The 22,992-nt window shown below is 34.4% G+C and overlaps 2 protein-coding genes and 1 long non-coding RNA gene across 6 annotated transcripts in view; 1 reads left to right on the top strand and 2 right to left on the bottom strand.

Annotated features, from left to right (window-relative positions):
• The window catches only part of rims4 (regulating synaptic membrane exocytosis 4), a 74,541-nt gene extending 61,440 nt beyond the window's left edge, over window positions 1–13,101 (top strand). Inside the window, exons 3-6 of the mRNA XM_087258087.1 lie at window positions 1,615–1,727; window positions 3,202–3,303; window positions 4,374–4,513; window positions 8,102–13,101. Coding sequence (XP_087114213.1) covers window positions 1,615–1,727; window positions 3,202–3,303; window positions 4,374–4,513; window positions 8,102–8,320 — 574 coding nt within the window. The 3' untranslated portion in view covers window positions 8,321–13,101. The remainder of the gene's footprint in view (window positions 1–1,614; window positions 1,728–3,201; window positions 3,304–4,373; window positions 4,514–8,101) is intronic.
• The window catches only part of LOC141386368 (uncharacterized), a 183,896-nt gene that overhangs the window by 123,214 nt on the left and 37,690 nt on the right, over window positions 1–22,992 (bottom strand). For 2 of the 4 annotated variants that reach the window (XR_015494230.1, XR_015494232.1), the window contains exon 1: window positions 8,083–8,421. This is a non-coding gene — a long non-coding RNA (uncharacterized LOC141386368). Of the gene's footprint in view, window positions 1–8,082; window positions 8,422–22,992 lie in introns of those variants that run through there. The other 2 variants (XR_015494233.1, XR_015494231.1) reach the window with 2 other exon arrangements.
• The window catches only part of abraa (actin binding Rho activating protein a), a 9,025-nt gene continuing 4,125 nt past the window's right edge, over window positions 18,093–22,992 (bottom strand). Inside the window, exon 2 of the mRNA XM_087258080.1 lies at window positions 18,093–22,301. Coding sequence (XP_087114206.1) covers window positions 21,864–22,301 — 438 coding nt within the window. The 3' untranslated portion in view covers window positions 18,093–21,863. The remainder of the gene's footprint in view (window positions 22,302–22,992) is intronic.

Below are 22,992 nucleotides of genomic sequence, written 5' to 3'. Positions count from 1 at the left end.
CGGCTGTCTGTCTTCATTATAAAAGACGAGTGTCTTCTGTTCATCCATCACACAGCCACGCCGTTCGCAGAAAATCACAATCAAACATAAACTCTCAAGTCTGTCATACATGTGGTCTTCTAATATGAAACTTTAAGTCAGGCAATCTGATAAATATTTAGTTTTACACACTGAAAAACATGGCCTGTATTTACAAAGCATTTGATCTTTCAGTCCCCTCAGGATTTTGCAAGTCGAATGGTTTTTGAGATAAATATAATATTTTTTTGTGTGTTTTCACAACAAAACACAAGAATTTATGCAAATAACACATTTTTTGCTGTTTGTCCAAACAACTTACTTAAAATAAGCTGAATCAACACAATTTAGATTTATTATTTTTTTTGGTACATTTAAAACGTTTTACATTCGATCTACTTAAATGTATAAAAATGATTACGTTAACTTAAAGGGATGGTCCATGATGTCGTATTTTAAACTTTAGTTGATGTGTAATGTAGCTGTGTGAACATAAACAGCATCTCTAAATGTAAGACGCTCAAAGTTCAATGCAAAAGGAGACATTGGATTTACAGAGTTAGCTTAGCGAAGCCAAGAGCGAACAAATTTGGGGACTACAAAAACTTACAACTGGGCTAGTGAGATCACAAGGGCTTCCGATTACACGCAATCACCATGCGCACACACCCTGCACAGCGAAGGGGCGTGGCCAGAGGCACTGTAATGTTAATGCAGAGAAAGCTAAAATGCCTCAAAACGCTGCTTTTTCCATAGAGCTTCTTCTGTTGCTGTATTTTGGCTTACAGTTTAATTTTAATTATCTTCCAAAGAGTTAAAAAATATATAACTCTAGCATTTGACAAAAGAGAGCTTCCAGAATCTCTTCCAGTTCAGTTTTGGATTCGGCTAAAAACTCCTCAAAGAAGGAGAAGCTCTAACCATAAGAGAAGAAGCTGTGGATTGTGAGTCACAACCTGTAAGTGTTTATATTTGTAAAAAATAATCTGTTACATGCATGGTTTTAGCGTTAATGGTATGTTGTGGCGAGGATGTAAATAAAGGATGTAAACAACTGTAAATGCACTGTCACCTCACAGCAAGAAGGTCGGTGTTTCGAGTTCCAACTGGGTCAGTTTGGCATTACTGTGTGGAGTTTGCATGTTCTCCCTGTGTTGGTGAGGGTTTTCTTCGGGTGCTCCGTTTTTTTTCCCACAGTCCAAACACATGCGCTATAGGTGAATTGGTTGAACTAAATTGGCCATAGCGTATGTGTGTGAATGCAAGAGTGCATGGGTGTTTTCCAGTACTGGGTTGCTGCTCGAAGGGAATCTAATGTGTAAAACATATGCCAGAATACTTGGCGGTTCATTCTGCTTTAGCGACCCCTGATAAATAAAAGACTAAGCTGAAGGAAAATGAATGAATTGCATTCTAAAAATGTCTGTTCTTTACATAAGTGAATTGTACAAAATGATTCATGCATATGTAGTAATTCATAAAATATGAAGTGGCACCCAGCATTTTATACAATCAATCCAGCAAAAAAAAAAAAAAAAAAGTCATGAATGCAAATGTTAAGAGTAACACTGGCCTGTTTTTTTCCCCCCTCTTCAGCTTGAACTACAGTGGAATGTGTTTGGCGTCTGATGCCCAGTTTAGTGATTTTCTGGACGGGATGGGACCGGCTCAGTTTGTGGGCAGACAAACACTCGCTACAACTTCAATGGGTGAGTGAACTGACAGCATCTACACAGACTGCCTCACATCTTAATGCAGATTTGGATGAACAGGATAAAAGCTGGCATTTTCTTTAATGCAAACAAGTGTTAGCTTATATGAAAATATCCTATTTTGTATAAATAGTAGTGAGGGGCGTAATAGCAGAAAGCCGATTCACCCTGCTTTGATTGAACTCTGGGAATTTCTAGTATATATGATCCTAAAGATCTGAGTGATCTGTTGGGTTTGTATTCAGTGAGAATATCTGTAATGTATTTAGGTCCTAGGCCATTTAGTGGTTTATAAACAAGTAGTAATACTTTAAAATATATTCTGAATGTAACTGGGAGCCAGTGAGGCTCAAGATCTGAGGACAAGGTGTGATGTGCTCTGATTTTCTGGTTCTGGTCAGAATCCTGACCGCAGCATTCTAGATGAGCTACAACTGTCTGATTTTCTTTTTGGGCAGGCCAGTGAGGAGGCCGTTACAGTAATCCACTCTGCTGCTGATAAAAGCATGAACAAGGGTCTCTAAGTCCTCACTGGAAATAAAGCTTCTAATTCTTGCGACTAACTGCTTTGACATAACTATTGAAACTCAGATCTGACTCCAGAGTTACACCAAGATTCTTGACCTTATTTTTTGTTGTATGACCCTTTGAGCCAAGGTACACATTCACCTTAAGAACCTCATCTCTGTTCCCAAATGCAGTAACTTCAGTTTTCCCTGTGTTTAACTGAACAAAGTTTTGGCATTTTTTTTATTTAATACATTTCTTAATGTAAATATATGAAAAACAAATTGTATTTGATTGGTTATATGCATTGCTAAGAATTTTAAGATGATTTTCTCGATGTTTAGATTTTATTTTTGAAACCTCATGTTTCAGAACATTATATGTTGTCATATATTTTGTCTAGGCCCACACTGAATCTACTCATTTTTAGCCCATTACTAAATCTACTTATTTACTTATGTAAATGTGTAAATATACTGTATATATATTCAGTTTTTAAATTAATTTCAGCAATATTTTTAATAATATGCAAATGTTTATATGATTTGTTTACAATGCAGTTGAAAAAGTCTTTTAATATACATTTTACAATATGAGAGACTTGCTTTGTTTACCAAACAAGTGTATCTAACTGGATTTGCACTGTAAAATGAAATACAAATAAACTTAAATACAAGTTAAACAGTTTTTTTATTTTTTTTATTTCATGTGGTAAGTGTTTCGCTACTATACTCTCATAACTATTCAGCATAAATCTGCTGTTTTTACAGATTCGGTCTGGCCCTCATTTTGTCCCACACATTAGTGGAAAGCTTTTATTAATTAGCTTTCAAATTATGCTAGCAGTAAAACACAGTTTAGACTGGGTATGTGGTCCACTCGGGTCACATATTTAAACACAGATAAACATGCCTCTGAAAAAGCAGGGAAGAAAGCTTTCTTACTCCTCTTTCACATTTTTCAGGAGATGTAGAGATCAGTCTGATGGAGAGAAGCGGCCAGCTGGAGGTGGAAGTCATTCAGGCTCGAGGACTCATCATGAAACCTGGATCTAAAGGCCCCCCAGGTGATTCTTTAGCAGACGCACTGAAGGATGAGTCTAATACAACAGTTAGATTCGTTCAGCCAGAGGACAAAACCCACCGGCAATTTCCATTAGATTGGATCTTTAATTGTCAGCCTCATCCTACTTTAACATTCATTGTGTGTTTTGAAAAAAAAAAAGCTTTTATTTCTTAGAGTTTTTGTTTTGTTTCAAGTCAAATTATCTAAAAATTCTTCAATCACGAAGCATTTTCTGGACAAGCAAAAAAAGCTGTTTTCAGAAATAAAGTCAAAATTAAGTGTGTTTTTCCTCTAAAAAAGCTAAATAATCTGCCAATGGGGTAAGCAAAATAATCTTGTTTTCGCTTTGAAGTAAGTTTATTCTACTTACCCCACAGGCAGATTATTTTGGACTAAAAAACAAGACAAAAACTTCTAGTGAGAAAAGCCTTTTTTTGTAGTGTACACTGCAAAGAGATGTATAATTTGGGTTTTTATTTTTAATTTCTTGCTGATCTTGAGGATGTAGAAACATAATTTTCACAAGAAATCATTCACTCTGACTTTTTCCTCAGTAAACTCCTTTGCTCTTTTTTATTGGATAAAGAGATCGTTCATTTAAAACTGAAAGCTCTCTAAATTCTCGCCCTTTATGATTTTCTTTTTTCTCTTGAACACAAAAATAGCTATTTTTTACAAAAGCTGAAAAGCTGGAACGTTCGACTTCCTCAGTAATTGTATTTCCTACCATGGGAGTCAATGGTTAGAGGTTTTCAGCTTTCTGCAAAATATCTTGTTTTGTGTTCAACAGAAAAACTTAAAAATCATAAAGGTTTGGAACCACTTTTCAGGCTTGGACATTTTCATTTTTGGGTGAACTATCCCTTTAGGGTAGTAGTTGGGTTTGACTGTTACTGGTATAGGGATGTAGAATAAGATCACACAGAATATGTACTTTACAAGTACAAATAAACAGACAATAACTTAGTAATAAGCAGGTAATAAGCCATTAGTTAATAGTGAGAATTGGTACTTAAGTGTTACTGATTCTGTTTGAATTATTAACATTTTTGTTTTCCTCTCTCTTTTTAGCTGCCTACATTAAAGTGTATCTTCTGGAAAACGGCATCTGCATTGCCAAAAAGAAGACAAAGTCTGTCCGGAAATCACTAGATCCTCTTTATAATCAAGTCCTTGTGTTTTCTGAGAGTCCGCAGGGAAAAGTTGTACAGGTAAAATGATAAATAATACAAATTATGTTCCAAATTTAAAGTTGATATCTCACAAATGAGCTCTTTTGTTAGGCTGCAGTACCAGACATGACCACCAGATGGACGATATGACAATGAAACATGTCATTTCTGGACAGCCCCTCCAGTTTTTATTTTTGAACATACAAGTGTCTCCTCAAAGTTTTGAGGAATATGAATCTCAAATAACTGATTTATTTTGTCTTTGCCATAATGACAGTAAATAATATTTTACTAGATATTTTTCAAGACACTTCAATACAGCTTGAAGTTAAATTTAAAGGCTTAACTAGGTTAATTAGGTTAACTAGGCAGGTTAGGGTAATTAGGCAAGTTATTGTATAATTATGGTTTGTTCTGTGGACTATCGAAAAACAATTTGCCCAAAGTGGTTAATAATTTTAGCTACAAGATACAAGATGTGCAGCACCAGAAACTATGGATACTGGAAGCCTGCTGGCATTTCTCCTGCGGTGTTGAGGGAGGGTTGCATTGACAATCCAACACAATGGGCAGCACATTAAACACATTTTATAAGCGGTCAGAAAGTTGTAAATAACTCATGAAAAAATTAAAGTTACGTTAAAACCAAGCACACCATTGTTTTTCTTGTGAAATTCCCAATAGGTTTGATGTGTCAAATGACCCTCTTACTTTTGATAAAACAAAAGTTGGATCCAAGATGGCCGACTTTAAAATGGCCACCATGGTCACCACCCATCTTGAAAAGTTTGCGCCCTCACATAAACTAATATGCCACAAACAGGACGTTAATATCACTAACCATTGCCATTATATTAAGGTGTAATCATTTTAATGGCCCACCCTGTATATTGCATCACCAAAAATGATTGAGGTCATGTCCATGTGTTGTGCGATAAGTCAATATATTGATTATTGTGCCAAAGAACTTTAGCTAAAAATGAAAAGTCCCTGTGCATATACTCCATTTAAATCACAGATTAGTAACGTAAAATAAATATAGCATTCCTTCTCAGATACATACATGTCTTATGACACCACCTTTCCATCATTTAGGGAGAACGGAAAAGAAAACGCAATGCAGTAAATGCTTTATTTTTAGCTGCTCCGAGGGAACGAGGGGAAACATTTCCTATCTCTCTGAATTCACCATTTTTCTAAGGACAACATTTATGAAAGGCTGTCATAACAAACATTAAAGGTTAGAACAGACTGCAGGATGTTCATGTGCTGGAAGAAACATCATTTGCATGTGTTTATGCGCTGATGTTCAGTGTCCTCCATCCAAACAGACACCAGTGTTATTATTATGCAATGAAACTTTCAGATCGACAGGCTGCTCGTTTGTCTTTTTTAAGTCTTCCCACATTCATTATCATATTTCTGAATTAGCTATTCAGTTTTGTGCTGTATATGGATGAATCACATACTGTAAAACCTGTCAAGAACATGATATTACAGCACAAAAACATCGTAGAAATCATTTGTTTTGCTTAGAGAATATGTATTTTTTGTCTTTAATAACAATAGAGCACATTTCAATAGTTAGGTTTTATTCCTGCAGTGCAAAAACATTGACATTGTATTACTTAAATGCAGAAGTAAATATAGTTTAAGCTGAGAAGCACATATATGATTAAATAATATTAGTTTTAAACATATTAATTAAATATTGATTATCATTACTTTATCATTAATGATTAATAATGTGATAACAATAATGAGTTATCAATAATGAAATAACGAAAATCTATAATGTTGGATTATGATAAGTAGCCTAATATGATGGATTTAAGATTGAAAGTTATAAATGAATTGTATAAATCTGATAGACTCTCAGATAAATTGAAGTAACAAATAATTTAATTTAAATTACAAAATCATATTTCGAGATGCGAGGCAGTGGCGCAGTAGGTAGTGCTGTTGCCTCACAGCAAGAAAGTCGCTGGTTCGAGCCTCGGCTCAGTTGGTGTTTCTGTATGAAGTTTGCATGTTCTCCCTGCCTTCGCGTGGGTTTCCTCCGGGTGCTCCAGTTTCCGCCACAGTCCAAAGACATGCGGTACAGTTGAATAGGGTAGGCTACATTGTCCGTAGTGTATGAGTGTTTGTGTGTGAATGTGTGTGTGGATGTTTCCCAGAGATGGGTTGCGGCTGGAAGGGCATCCGCTGCGTAAAAACTTGCTGGATAAGTTGGAGGGTCATTCCGCTGTGGTGACCCCGAATTGATAAAGGGACTAAGCCGACAAGAAAATGAACGAATGAATATTTCGAGATTGTTGGATTGGAAAATTCAACAAGATTAAAAGAACAAAAAAATTCTATGACTTATGGTAAATTATGAGAACAATAAATTTAATATTTATGAGGTTGTAAAATAATCTAACCTATCCTAAAGCTCTTAAGACATCTCAACGGCAGAAAAAATACTTAATATGCTTGATTTTAAGGTGCTGTTCAATATCAAACATTTTAAATTTTCAAGATCTGAGCTGAACTATCCGCTGCTGCTTTTTAGTAGTATGGCAATAAATGTCATATAAAATGGCATTTAAACTCACATTGTTAACATTCAACACTGAATAAAGCACATGAGCTGTACCTGGGGTGATCATTGTCAAATTTCATCATGTTGTTTAGCTGAAAGAAATAGAAGTTGTAACTAAAATAAATTTCTGGTGTTGTTTAGGACAAAAACTCCTTTTAACATGGAAAATATTCCTTCTGTTGCGTGCCATGGCTTGCGTGCCATCGCTAAAGGCTAAGGAATTTTTCAAATGACCCAGATGGAAAAGATTTTTATTTGATCTATCAAAAATAAACAATTAAAATATTTTAGATTTTATTTCTCATCTAAATATTTTACATATTGTGTAAAAACATCAACCTCTACTTGAATCATTACACTTTTTTCCCAACATAAACTTCTTTTAAAAAAAATGTTAAAATGTTTTGTGTCCTCAGCTGTACATTCATGGAGAACTTTTAAACAAATGTTATTGTAAGGAAAATAATTAAACCGTTATGATAAATAGTTAAAAATCACCATTATAAATATATTTTCAAATTGTTTTATTGGGATGGATTATTGGTGAGTGTATGTGTTTTGGCAATATATGAACAAAGGAAAAATTAAGACCTGTTTAAAAAAGATGTAAGACCTACAGCACAGTATTTCACCAAATGTAAGACCTTTAAGGCCTAAAATCTGGATTTGAGATTTTAGACATTGTAAGACCCCACAGAAACCCTGCATTTAGGCTCTACAGTCAGGCTCTCTCCTGTTGGTTTTCCTAATCTGGCAACCTGCGCTTGCATTCGTTTTGATCTAGGAGTGCAATTTCTAGTTCAACCACTGGGTGTCAAACCTATATACTGCACCTTTAAATGTATTTATTTTTTGTTTTTAATTCCCTTATATACTGTTTGAATAACTTTGTATTCCCCTGTATAAATTAATAAAGTAAAAACTTTAATTAAATTAACCCAAAAATAGAATAACAGCATGCATTGTACATTAAAATAAAGTGTGACCATAAAATGAAATGCATGAATTAAACTACTTTCCTTACCTCCATCTCTCATGCACAGGTGATCGTCTGGGGAAACTACGGCCGGATGGACCGTAAGTGCTTCATGGGCGTGGCTCGCATCCTATTGGAGGAGCTGGATTTGTCGAGCATGGTGATTGGCTGGTACAAGCTGTTCCCCACATCCTCGATGGTGGACCCCACGATGGCTCCGCTGATCCGACACTCGTCTCAGCTTTCTCTGGAGAGCACGGTCGGGCCCTGCTGCGAACGCTCCTAAAATAAAAAAAACACACTTAATCTGTTTCTCTGGAAGGGCTCTCACTGCGCCCCATCCCAAAGAGAGCTGGCTGTGCAATGACTTGTGCACCGGAGCCCTCTGGAATGTTCTAGAATTTACGCAAGAACTCAAATGAGCTTTTGGGAATATTCCAGAATCGACACGCAGATGAGATAAGATTAAAAGCCTCTGAGAGACTTGAGGAAGAACACAGACCAGACTTTCAACACATTAGCTTGCGACGGTCTGTTTACATCCTTCTGAGGAAAAAAAACATGCTCGATTTTGAGAGGATTGAGGAAAGAAACATGGATGGGTTTCGTGCAATATGACTTATAGTGAAGAATGTATCAGTGAAAAAACGAAAACGTGCGGGTTTGCATTCATCCATTTTTATTTTTGGCGTAAATAACAATACAGGAATAGATATATGTCTTAAAACGATTCAATGTGTGTAGTTTGAGAAGTGTTCGTGGTTCATGCTTTCGATCTCTGTTTCTGTTCGGTTTGATTTGTCTTTCTTTCTCATTACTGAAACAGTGCCAATGCTGCCAGCAAGTGGCTTTATCTGTGGTCTGTGCGTCTGTATTCAGTCACTAGAGGCTTTGTGGATCAATAATCTAGGCAGACACACATTTAAGAAGGCAGATGCTGATTTTTTACACAACCTTTTTTTTCTCCTGAGGTAACAGTGGCATGTTTTGGATCAGGAATTTTTGACGTCATTGTAAGTTTTTCAGTTTTCCCCCCTCTATTATTAATGTATGGTGAAGAGAAAACTGATGCAAGACACCGTATCATTAGATTATAAAGTGATTATGGTATAAATGTTAAATATTTCCTTATAAGTACAGTAGTGGCCAATAGACATGGGTTTTTAATGTCTAAAATAATCAGAGAATATAAATAGAGAGAGTTGACGTTAAATTATTAGCCCTCCTGTGAATTTTTCTTTTCTTTTCAAATATTTTCCAAAAGATGAGGATTTCTTCTCAGCATTTTCTATAATATTTTTTTCATCTGGAGAAAGTCTTATTTGTTTTATTGTGGCTAGAATAAAAGCATTTTTTTTTAATTAATTTAAAACTATTTTAAGGTCATTATTATTAGCCCCCTTAAGTAATTTTTTTTTTCCATTGGTTACAGAACAAACCATTGTTATATAGTGCATAATATTTTACGGACTATTTTTCAAGATACTAGTATTTAGCTTCAAGTGCAATTTAAAGACTTAACTAGGTTAATTAGGCAAGTTATGGTAATTAGGCAAGCCAAGGTAAAGCAATGGTTTGTTCTTTAGACAATTTAAAAATAATAATTTAATAGTATTGACCTTAAAATGTTGGGTTTTTTTTTATTAAGGGCCCTATCATACACTCGCTATGTCGCTATTTTGAGGAACTGAAATAGACTGCGCCATTGACCAACTAAAAGCTGCTCTAAAGTCCATCGCGATGTTTCACATTAGACATTGTACGATGACAAATTGGTTGACATCGCCCAACCCTAGTATGCATCACCATTTGGGGCATAAAAGTAAGATGTGTGTTTGGGTATATAATGTTTTTTACCACACTTCATTATTATTGTTCATTTATTTGTTTGCTAGACATTAGAACTGAATTTAGAAATAGTTTAAAAAAAAATCTTTGTGCTTAAACGAAATTTGTTAGAGTAGGCTAAAATATGTAGGCTAATGGATGTCTTCAGCAAGTGCGTACAACACAGTTTCCTTACTCCACAAAAGTAAAGGAGTAAAGTTAAGAGTAAAGGTAAAGAGAAAGTAACGAGACCAAATTTGTCATCGTACAATGTCTAATATAAACAGAACTGACTCTTAAAAGGAATTGAAGAGAAGACTATGATAAGTTTATTCTCAAAACACACACAGAACTCATCAAGAGAATAGTCACAACCCTGTTAGACCACCCGCCACAGCGCAGAGCGGATTTTTCTGTCCTTAAAATAGCGAAGGTGAATTTGGACATTTGCTTTTACGTCATGCGCTTTAGACTTTGCATCTAGATCGTTTAAATAGAGCCCTAAAACTGCTTTTAGCTGGAATAAACAAAGACTTTCTCCAGATGAAAAAAAAAAATCCCTAATCTGCTAAATATCACCTGAGAAATATATTCTAAAAAGAATAAATATTGCACTGGAAGGCTAAAAGTTCACCTTCAACTGTTCAACAAATAAGTTCGGCCCAAAAAATAAACCCCAAACAAAACCAAAATCTATTTCTAAATATAAACCCATCGTTTAGTTTTGCACTTTATAATCTTAAATGTCTTATAAGCAACTGCTAGTTTGGCATGAGCCAAAGTTGACTTTCTTCTTTATATTCGTCATTTGTGACTTGGGGATGCAGAATCTTTAGTAGCACTGATAAGGCTGTAGCATCAGATAGTAGCATACGCATGAACGGCATCTTAGTTTGCCACGATCTAATGAGATATTGCATGGAACCGACTGATACTGGATTACAGAGCGTTTTTCGCTGGCACTCGAGCAAACATGTAGCAGCGGATGATCAAACGAATACTGTTACATTGCACAGAGAAAAACTGTGTGCCGTCCTGACGTAACATCAGCGATTAATAAACTCTGAGTTTTCATTCATTAGATCAGATGGTGAACAAAGGAAACCTATAAAAGGGAAGAAAACAGCCAAGAATTTCTACAAAAATAGGAGTATTTTGTGAAGAAAACACACTGTTTACCACAAAACAAAAGGCTTTTGTAACGACTAAATCCTCTTAGGAGTGATTATTTCAATTAAACGAAAACAAAAAATTACCTCAAACACCCTCGATGTGATCATGCTGTTACGGCCATACAAAGCACTGCCACACTCTTCTTGAACAATTAAATGTTCGTTGTCTCAGAAAGCAATAAGTAAATCGATTTGTGCTCACTTTCATTGTCACAGGGAGTAAAGCCAGACTGTCTCTGCATTATTAGAAACTTCTGCATCCATGTAGCAATATAGTAGATCCTCATTTTTCTTTAGACCAAGCGCTGAATGTCTTGAGAATTTAGTGCCAAAAATCGTTTTTTAATGGTTTGGGAAAGCTTAACCAACTCAAAAATGAGCAATGTAGTGATTAGCATTGTATATTTAAATGCATCGGTTTATTCTAGAATAATTTCATTGGTCATGGAGAAAAAGCGATATCATTCCTGTTCATTTTATTGTAAATACACACCTTTTTAATAGGATTAATAGGGAAAAAAAACAAGACCAAATCATCAAGGAATGTCAATATAGAGTGCATTAGGACTGCTGTTTCAGCAGTGCTGGTTCCAGAAGATTCTTTCCTGTTCATTTCCTCCATAGGGATATAACAAGTTTTATAAGTCATGAACCAAATCAACCAGAATGATCACAATACCTTTGATTTGCAGCCAAGAAGTGTACCAAAATGGTCAGGTTTCATTTGCTTATGTTGATTAATATAATATCTGTTAATCAACAGTTTCTGTATATTTCACAAGTGCTTTCGCTTTATTTACAGTTGTGAATTGCATTATGGGACTTCCATCTCTGCTCTGTTGACTTTTAATGTTGAAAATTCAACTCTACAGTTTAAGTGACTTTTATTGGCATTTTAGTAGTATGAAATAATATAATGTAAGAAATAGTACTGTATAGAAAAATAAGTCTTTAACCTCCAAGGGCTTAGTGGCCACATACGTGGACAGCACATTCTAGCTCTTAAGTGGCCATTTAAAATACTTTGAATTTTTTATATTTTGTTACAGACATACAGTGTCAACCAGCAACTGTTTTGCAACATATGAAATGTCCCAAACACTATTTTTAACTGTCTACAATTGGAAGAAAAAGTTGTTTTTATTCTCTGATAGTCATAACATGTTAAAAAAAATCGATGTTAAATATACATTATAAAACAGTCAGGAAAAAGTGTTTTATGTACAGGTGAAGTCAGAATTATTAGACCGCTTTTTTATTTTTTCCCCAATTTCTGTTTAATGGAGAGACGATTTTTTAAAAGCGTTTCTAAACATAATAGGTTTAATAACTCATCTCTAATAACTGATTTATTTTATCTTTGCCATGATGACAGTAAATAAAATTTGACTAGATATTTTTCAAGACACTTCTTTACAGCTTAAAGTGACATTTAAAGGCTTAACTAGGTTAATTAAGTTAACTAGGTTAGGGTAATTAGGCAAGTTAGGCAAAAAAAATAGCTTAAAGGGGCTAATAATTTAGTCCCTTAAATAGTAATACAAAAAGTTTAAAACTGCTTGTATTCTAGCCAAAATGAAAACAAATAAGACTTTTTCCAGTAAAAAAATATTATCAGACATAGTGTGAAAATTTCCTTGCTTTGTTAAACATAATTTGGAAAATATTTTAAAAAGAAGAAAAAAATTTGAAGGGGGCTAATAAATCTGACTTCAACCATATATTCGGACCTTGAGTCCACATATATGGACATTACTTTTTTCTAAAAGTATATCATATCAAAAGATGATACTTAGGTTTTATTCTAATTAGGTTCCAATAAGCCCAAATAGCAAAGAGAAAAAAATGCATGCAAAAAAACACCTTGGGGATAAAATAGGAGAAAATCGACTGTTAGTTTATTACAAGGTTTTAGTACGGAAATATACAACACCAACCCAGATAATATATACATTTAATTTATTTAAAATGTTCATAAAAGTCACTTTTTCCAACTTGTTAGAAGTTAAAAGTTGGTTAGAAGTTGTTAGAAGAAAGATTAAACTCCAATAATGCAATTCAAAAGCAGAAATAAATGAAAAAAAAAAAAAAGTAAAATTATGAATCACAAAATACAAAATTAGCACACTTTGCTCAACTAAGGCTGAGTGGAGCTTCTTGGATAATGTAGTTTTTATGCATGACTTATGAATTTCAAAACAGGTTGATTTAATGTGTAAAATATAAACCATTAACACCCTTAGAGCTCAGGTCTGACTGATGATTATTATTAAATATAAGTGCTTGCCAAAGAATAATCGTGATTAATTGCATCCAAAATAAAAGTTTGTTTTGACATTTATTTGATATATATTATACACATACATAACGAAAGATACACAACAATTTTTGTTGTAGAGATATTTAAACATACACTTTCAGAAATAAATATACAGGAGCTGTCACAAGGCTGTACTTTTTTAAAATATACATATTTGTGTCTGAAGGGTCTATAATGATACCTCAAATGTACTCTTTAGGTACATTTGGGCACTAATATGCTACTGTGAACTCTTTGGGTAAAAAGGTACTGCCTCAGTGACAGCTCCTGTACCTTTATTTCTGAGAGTGTATACCTTGTAATATAAACAAACAGGGCAACACTTTATTTGAAGGGGTGTTAATAAGACTGCCACAAAACCTTTATAATAATGACATGACAACTGTTATTAAGGGTCATTTGCTCAGTCAATTGAAAAGCAAAGATGACATTGTTTGTTATGACAACTTGACATTAGCAAGATTTACTTGTCATAAATCTGTCATAAACATGATTGTCCTAAAGCCATTTTTTCTGATCACGTTTTCAGTGGAACAAACTGTATTTGTCAATAAAATCTCTCATTAAAAGTGTAATTACCCAGTCAAATTATTTTCAAGAGCATCATTAATATTTAATGACATTTTAATGACAAAATGAAGCTTGTACCGCAGTAGATAAAGTCCGAAATAATATTAACGATGCTGTTATGACATTCATGACTCATTTATAATGACTTCACGACTATCAGGTTTATGAAAGAATTATGACAAGGTTGTGATGTATTTGTTTATGTCAAACAAACATTGTCATCTTTGCTTTTCAGTTGTTTTACAAAACTCATGTCATGATTAGAAAGGTTTCGTGGCAGTCTTATGAACACCCTTTCAAATAAAGTTTTGCCCTGTTTTTTTATATTACACCCCTTCACGTAAAGTGTTAGCCAATAAGCATACACACTACACACACATTCATTCACTCATTCATTCAATTTCCTTTCAGCTTAGTCTCTTTATTTATCTTTGTTCTCCACAGCGGAATAACCGCCAAATTATTAGGTTATGGGATATTATGTTATGGGACAACCATACACTCTCATTCACACACATACACTACAGACCATGTAGCTTACCCAATTCACATATCGTCTTTAGACTGTGGTGGAAACCAGAGCACCTGGAGAACTACACACATATAATATTTCAAAACGATTGTTTATTTTGGATCCGATTCATCTTTGTCCAGCAATATTAAAAATCTGTCCCTATGGAGAAAATCAACTTAAGCTCATTCTGAAAATGTAGCCCCATGGACGTTTCTGAAGACCGTGATTTACGCAGCCGGAGGTACGTATGGCTGCATTTCGTTTTTTCAAGAGAACGATACGGGGCGGTGTGACGCTGCTCCTCTTCGCACTCGCCGGCATGCTCACTTCCGTATGGAGGGTTTTTCCGACACAACCGTTTGTCCGGTTAGCTCGTCGTGTTACGTTAGCAGAGTAGAGGCCTGGGGGAGAAGCTGGCCACGGTGACGACCAGGTTTGAGTTCAGAGAAGAGCAGTTCCAGAAATCAGATAAGACAAAAACAGAATCTAAAAACAAAGCGAACAAGTTCGTAACGGTGAGAATGCGGTGAAATCCGAAAACAATGTCAAAATCGGACGAGGGCTATTCTTTTTCTGGGCGGCTTTTGTAAATCGTCGCTTCGGCTTCGATTTGCCGACCGCCAAGTCAATCATTCAGTTGCACAGACGGTTGCTCCACAGCGGCCTCCGGTGGCTTTTTACACAAGAACAGTGCAGGCACAAACAGCGCACGCTCCCAAGAGGCGAATTTGCGCAAATAAAACTGCACAAATACGTACCTCCTGGGACGTAATTCACGTTCTCCAGAAATGTCCTCGGGGCTACGTTTTCTAGAATGAGCCTGGGTTGCAGCAAATGAATAGACTTTGTACTTCCAGAACCCGAATGTTGTGCTCTATTTCAGTTTTTCAGGTTGTATTACTTTATTATTTATACGTTAAATTACAACACAGATCTCCTGTTTATGTCAGCACGATGCTGAATTGAATATATTTACATGCAGTAACTGCTTTTCAACTTCGAAACAGATAAAAGAATGTGATTTATAGAGTACAAAAACAAATTATATCCATTCCACTTGTTGAATTAATAGGAAATAGATTTTGTAACGCCTTAACTTGTAAACCAGAGGTCTTAACATAAAATCCAATCGTACGGCGGAGAAAACGAGCATGCAAGAATGTCATTCTGTTTTATTTCATTTGTCTGACTTTCGTTTTGTATTTCATTTTAATCTGGTTAACAGTCACGGCCTTCTGTCACCGTTGCGTTTTACACCACACGGTTTTGTAACTAACCATATCAACTGTACTTGTTGAAAGTTGATAGGACAAAATTATGGACTTAATCCTAAAATTGGACGCTGTGATCTTTTTCTTCGTGGAGATACTCGTTTGATTCCTTATAACTATTCATCATATGTAAATCTGAATTGGTAAAATAACGTCACTGTTGATTAATGCACAATTTAGTGTATTGTTACTCTGTTGAAAATGGTTATACAGAATAAAATAGCTCACTCTGATTTACAAAACCCCTGTGTGTGTGTCTGATGACTGAGGTTTCCAGAGGAAAGCTTCTGATAAAGGGGACCGTATTGCAGACGTCAGAGAGAAAGAGAGATTTCTGTGTCTGTCAGCTTCACTCAGCTCTTTATCAGCACAGCAAATGGCTTTTTAAGAGTGAGATCAAGGAAAATTAGATCAAGCACTCTTGATTTGGAAATTGAGCTGGATGTTGGTATTTGGGGGATACGGTTGTGTTTCATCATTGTGTGTGTGTGCGTGAGTGTGTGTGTCAAAAGGGCAGATGAATAATCTTCAGCTGGTTTGATGTAATTACAAAGAATTCAGGTTGCTTGTACACACATCAAACATCAAAGACATCCCACACACACAATTGATTGTATGTTCTTATTAAACCAAGCTAATTAAAATTACATATACTCAACCCCCAGCCTTATATGAAATAGTTTTCCAATGCAAATATTTTTAAAATTAGTAATAATAATTAAAAAGCAAATACTAAAATGTTATACAAAATAAATCCAAATGAAAAATCATAAAAATTTAAGTAAATTCAAATCCAATTTATTATTTATTTGGGATATATATGAGCAACATCACACTCGTAGCAGTGCGATGTGGCTGTATATCGGCACTGGTAGAAAGTGTGGGTTGGCTTGAGGCTACAGCCCTTGTGCCTTTGTGTCCCACCAGTGACGATATACAGCCATGTCCCACTGCTACGAGTTTGATATTGTGTTTATACAACCGTTCGACAGCGTAATCGTGTATATGAAAATAGAAAATCAAACACGATGAGTCTCAAAAACCATTTTGTATGAGGAACTACTTTCTTCCTGCCAATTATTCACATCTGCTGCTGACCGTCAGAACAGCAGAAATCGATGCTAATTCAACAACGTCACTTTAGAGATATTTGAATGATTCTCTAGCGCAATGTCTAAAATGATAACTAAACAGGTAATTTTTAAGAATAAAAGGCTGAATGGCATGAAATGCTTTAAGTCTACAGAGATTTCCCAGTATTTCTCTGTTGCAATCAGAATTTCACACTAATTAACCCTGAAAAAGGAAAAGCAAACACTACCAGATTATTGTAAAAATTCAGAACTAAAAATACAAAAGAGAGAGATTGACTTTAAGTGTCACTTAACTTATTCATAATGATTTGTTCAGCTGTAGTTTGAAACTTACGTTGAGAATATGCTGAGTTTTTTTTCCTCTAAGGACTTATTATGCAGTCTCCGTCGCCATCTTGTGGCAGAACATCAACCGTCACTTTCTTTGGTCTGCTCAGACAGGCTGATGGCCGCCGATGCACTAAATCTCGAAAATTATCAATATTTTAAAATAGGCACTTTATCCTTACCCTTACAAATATCCTTATCCTTACAAATAAACTGCATAGTTGTGATCTAAACCTAAACAACTACATTGTCAACTAAAAAAGCCTCAAAAGTACATTATGTTGTCCAACAGCAGCAATATTTGTCAAACTGTAGAGTGTCCTCTGCTTGTAGCTGTATGTGGGCGGAGTAATATACAAAGGTGAAGAGACTGTATGAGTGCTGTTATTAGAGAATATCACATGGCTATCAGCCAATCAGATTTAAAAATCAGACAGAACTGTTGTATAAATAATTAATAATAATGGGTGGGCCATGTATATGGATACACCTTAATAAAATGGGAATAAAATGTGCAGCACCTGAAACTACGGATACTGGAAGCCTGTGCTGGCATTTCTCCTGCGGTGTGTAAAGAGTGGGGGAAGAGGATTGCATTGACAATCCAACACAATGGGCACCACATTGACCAACCAAGCACACCATTGTTTTTCTTATGAAATTCCCAATAAGTTTGATGTGTCAAATGACCCTCTTACTATTGAAAAAACAAAAGTTAGATCCAAGATGGCCGACTTCAAAATGGCCACCATGGTCACCACCCATCTTAAAAAGTTTGCCCCCTCACATATACCGATGTGCTACAAATAGGATGTTAATATCACCAACCATTCACATTATATTAAGGTGTATCGATATAAATGGCTCACCTTGTTTTTTATACAGTTCTATCATATTACTATTAAAAATTAAATGTGTCCTTTAAAGAAACAGCAAGCACAAAGATGTTCACATACACTAAGGTCAATTTTAAATGTGGTTTTATTTCATCCTTAATACCACGTCAAATAAACAAATCAAGTTTTTATTTCTTATACATGACCATATATATTTCCAAATATTTACAACTAATGCTTCTGTAAGAAGACCATCACGCTTTCATTTTGAAAGAGGTTAATAAAATGAGCGACAAACAATAAAACAGCAGCAAATCCTTTAAAAACAACAAAATATTAATATGGGAAATGATAACAGCAACAAAACAAAGATAAATCTAACCCCATTATCACATGGCTGAACGGATTTGCCCTTGAATTACATGTATGAAACCTGAGATTATTTCCATAACATGTGTGGAGTGCTGAGCATTCAGCAGAGGCCGGAGACAAACTGGAGACGCATCTGTCCCCTTGAGTAAACTGTGAGCTAAGAGTCCAACTTTCACCATCTCAAACATCAAGACCCTCCATCAGCACTACAACCAAACCCAGACGCCGCTTTCCAAACACATCACGTCCTAAAATGAATCTCAAAGTTCATCGGTTTCTCTGGAACGATCTCAAGCGTCTACAGTTTCATCATGGCTCTATAAAATTAAAAATAGAGGCTAAATTGAAACTTGAGTGTCGCATCTTAATTTATCATGGTTCAGCAACACTCAAGCTACCTTATGTGGAAGTGTGTACCAAAACAACTATGGTTATTTAGAGGTTTCTTAGTCTTCAAATTGCATACAAAGCACGAAATGTGAGGTTTCACCTGCTACAAAGTAGATCTGCATGATTAATAAAGATCACAAGCTTGATTCAGAAACCCATGCAATCATATTTCTAAATGATGCAGTTCAGTTCATGCAATTCTATTTAAAATGATCACAGCTGTACTTTCACTCTGTGTTTGACCCAGAAGGAAGACATTTTTGTGTTGTTATGGGGCAGCTTGAGTTTTTTTAATCACACCGTATATGAGTATTTGTTATGAAACACTAATAAATTTAGCCAGGAATTACACGTACACACCAGATATTTAACAATTCTGTCCACAGAAGTGATCAAAATTAAGTTAATTAAGTAACTTGATGCTTCAAAATAAGGCTTGTATCATCAATAACATTGTTGTGGAAACTGGTGGAGACATACAGTTGAAGTCAGAATTATTAGCCCCCCCCCCGAATTACTTGCCCCCGTTAAATTTTTTCCTCAATTTCTAGTTAACAGAGTGAAGATTTTTTACACACATTTATAAACATAATAGTTTTAATAATTCATCCCCAATAACTGATTTATTTGATATTTGCCATGATGACAGCACATAATATTAAACTAGATATTTTTCAACACACTTCTATACAGCTTAAAGTGACATTTAAAGGCTTAACTAGGTTAATTAGGTTAACTAAGCAGGTTAGGGTAATTAGGCAAGTTATTTTATATCAATGATTTGTTCTGTAGACTATCGAAAAAAATATAGCTTAAAGGGGCTGATAATATTGTCCTTAAAATGGTGTTTAAAAAATTAAAAACTGCTTTTATTCTAGCCGAAATAAAACAATTAAGACATTCTCCAAAAGAAAAAATATTATCAGACACACTGTGAAAATTTCTTTGCTCTGTTAAACATCATTTAGGAAATATTTAAAAAAGAAAATTTAATTCAAAGGGGGGCTCATAATTCTGACTTTAACTATACAATACATCCGTTAAAATACATTTCTGTTACCGATTTGAGCAATCAAGAGGTTTAAAAACGCTGATTCATCCACTAATGATACACGTGAAGTCTTTAAGAGTAAGAGTAAGTCCTTGAAAAAAAATCGAATAAAAATTGAGTAGGTTTCACAAGACAATACTATTTCATTTTTCAATTTACAATTGTGAAAAGTGTTTTAATATTTACGGGGCTGTTCATGTATCATGTCTAAAGCAATGTGGAAAATGCAGATTTATCCACCAATATCATGATGCGCTTTCTGAAGATCCACCACTGACTTAACCTTGCTGCAGGTCTGATATAAGTTTTATTTACAATTTTTTTAAATAAAATAAATAAATAAATAAATAAATTACTGGGTGCTATGTATTTGTCGAAGTTAACTAGTTGTTAGCCGTAATAACTAAAATGTGTATGTAATATTGACTATATTCTGCAATACTGAAGTTCGCTTATTTTTGAAATTTTTATAGCACTCCCGATTCAGTCATCTATGGGAGAAATGAATAGTAATAATAAATGAAAGAAAACTACTTGCTCTACAAACAAGTGTGTTCAGGACTACACATTAAAAAGTAGAAAAACATAATGAGTAAATATCAGTTTGCAATATCAAGCAGGACAACGAGCTGTTTTAATCTCTAAAATTCAATGAAAGTGAATGAGGGCTGAAATCTCCAGCCAAAACGATTCCAATTGCTGCACGTGCTCATATGTGAAGAATGAGCTCAAAAATAGCAGGTGAAGCTGATTGGTTGCTTCTTATCACATGTGCTTGGAGCACTTTTTTGAAGGTTTTTAACTGTAGCACACTTGAAAAAAGCAAGTGCGTCACACTCCTTTTAAGTGCACTTGCCACACTTCTTTGTTAAAAATAACAAACTGTGCACAAAATAAGAAATAGGTGACAGTGTTATTGTCATTTGTGAAATTTAACAAGACATTTCTGTGGAAATAGTTTTTACATACTTTTTTTCAGTGTATTTGTTGGAAAAGTTACAGTATTTGCATACTACTCTCACAAAAACAACAATTTGCAATTAACTTACACAACAAAAACAAAATTTTTAAAAATAAACTAAAAGTTAACTGAAAACTGAAACTTATTTTATTTCAGCCATAGATGTCAATAAATATTTTTTATTATTCCTGCTTAATTTATAATAAAACTAACATAATTAAAGCTAACATACGAAATTAAAACTATAAAGACATTAAAACAAAAAAACACCAAAATAAAAAAACTTCAATAAATAAAAAAACTCTAACTATTAATAAAAACCGCAACAGTTATTAATAAATATATGTATGTATTCTTCAAGCTAAATGGATTATTTCTTTAAATTAGAGAAAAATGTAAGAACAGCAAGTATAGTATGTAAGAGATGGTTACAAACATGACAATGTACAAGATAAACTATACATTAAGAGATAAATATATAAGATCTTTGAGGGAGTTTGGAGACCAACAATTAAAGATGTTTTATAAACAAATTTCTGGAGGAGCACGATCAGTCTTTAACGAGACTAATTCATCACACACACAATCTATTATCCAATCAGCTCAAGAGCAAACCCCTATAAATAGTCAAACACGTCATACCTCCGTTTTCTCTCGACTTCAGCATCCCTCCACCACCCCAACTCCACACTTTTAAACCAGATACCTATTTAATTCTAAAGGGGGACCGTTCTGGAGCCAGGCTAGACACTGCGCTCGGACCCTATCTCACTTTATCCTGATAAGGGGGAATAACACGAGTTAGGTTGTCTTCCCGAGTTCAGAGCCCTCTCCTTGGACAGGACGCCAAATACGCATATTCTATTCAGTCAAACATCTGTGAGTGTGAACTCGTGAATTGTTGATAAAATGTGGTGGAGTTTGAAATGTGTTGATTGATGAAAAAGAGATGCCATAAACATTGATGTAAAATACTGAATTTTTTTGTAGTTGTTTTTCCTTCTGTATTATCTGAATGGAAATTTAAAATGCAATATAAAAAAAATGCAATAGTTACTAAATGATGCTTGTGCAAAAGACCATACAGTAGTTACTGTCAGTTAGTTTCTGCTATGCTAACAGCCTTAAACCAGCAGTGTGATAATAACATCATCATCCTGTCCTTTCCATAACATCTCGCCCTCAAAGTCCACCATCTTGTGTTTGCGGCAGCGCAATAAAATGCCCACCACTTTATCAGAGATCTTGACATAGCGGTCGAAGAGGCGGCCGAAGGTGACCCAGATTTGGCCCTGTTTGTCCTGCTGGCCCATGTCTCGTATGATGAAGCACATCTCCTCCATCTCGCGGTAGATGTGCTTTTGGGCTCGATCTGCTCGCTGAGCTGTTTTGGATCCTTCTTTGGGTCGTCCGTAGCCCGCGTCGCCTTTGTGGAGTCGAGTGGCCATTGCATGATCATAGTCAAACTCTTCACTGAAAGGGTTGAGCTTCTGGCCCTCCATGTGATCTTCAGCGAAACGCTGCCAGCGGCTCCGCAGGTCACCCATCGTTGTCACTTTAATCTGAAAACACCAGGTTGATTAAAAGAATTTTCTTTGTAAATTACAAGGCAAAAAAGTGTAAACAACAACAACAACAACAATAATAATTTTGATAAAAACAATAATATTAAGAAATTCATTAAAATAATAAGTCATAATAATAAATTAATAATAATAAATAAAAATTATAAATAAAAAATAATAATAAATAAACAATTATATAAATAAAAAATTGAAATATCAAATTTAAAATAATAAAAAATTAATAAAAATATCAATAATAAATTCAAATAGTATTATTAGTAATAAAGTCATAATATTAATAAACAACATTTATAATAATAACAAATAATATTCATAATAAAGACATAATAATAATAATAATAATAAATTAATAATAATGAAAAAAAAAAAATTAATGAAAATAACAATAATAAATACAAGTATTAATATTAAAAAGTAATAATAATAATAATAACAAGCAATAAAGGCATATTAATAATGATAATCATAATAATAATAATAATAATAATAATATTAATAATAATAATAATAATAATAATAATAATAATAATAAAGTAACAATAATAATAATAATAACAGAGTTTAAGAGAGAGTTTTAGAGAGCTAGCTGCCGGCAAGCAATTAATTTATATAGTTTCAAATTTTAATTTAACACATTTTTGTTTAATTTCAAAAACACCATGAATGT

This window comes from Danio rerio, chromosome 6 (genome assembly GCF_052040795.2).
Source record: "Danio rerio strain M-AB ecotype USA chromosome 6, GRCz13ab, whole genome shotgun sequence".
Taxonomy (NCBI): Eukaryota; Metazoa; Chordata; class Actinopteri; order Cypriniformes; family Danionidae; genus Danio; species Danio rerio.
Note: the sequence above shows the minus strand (reverse complement) of the source record. Positions and strands in the feature narration are given on the sequence as shown.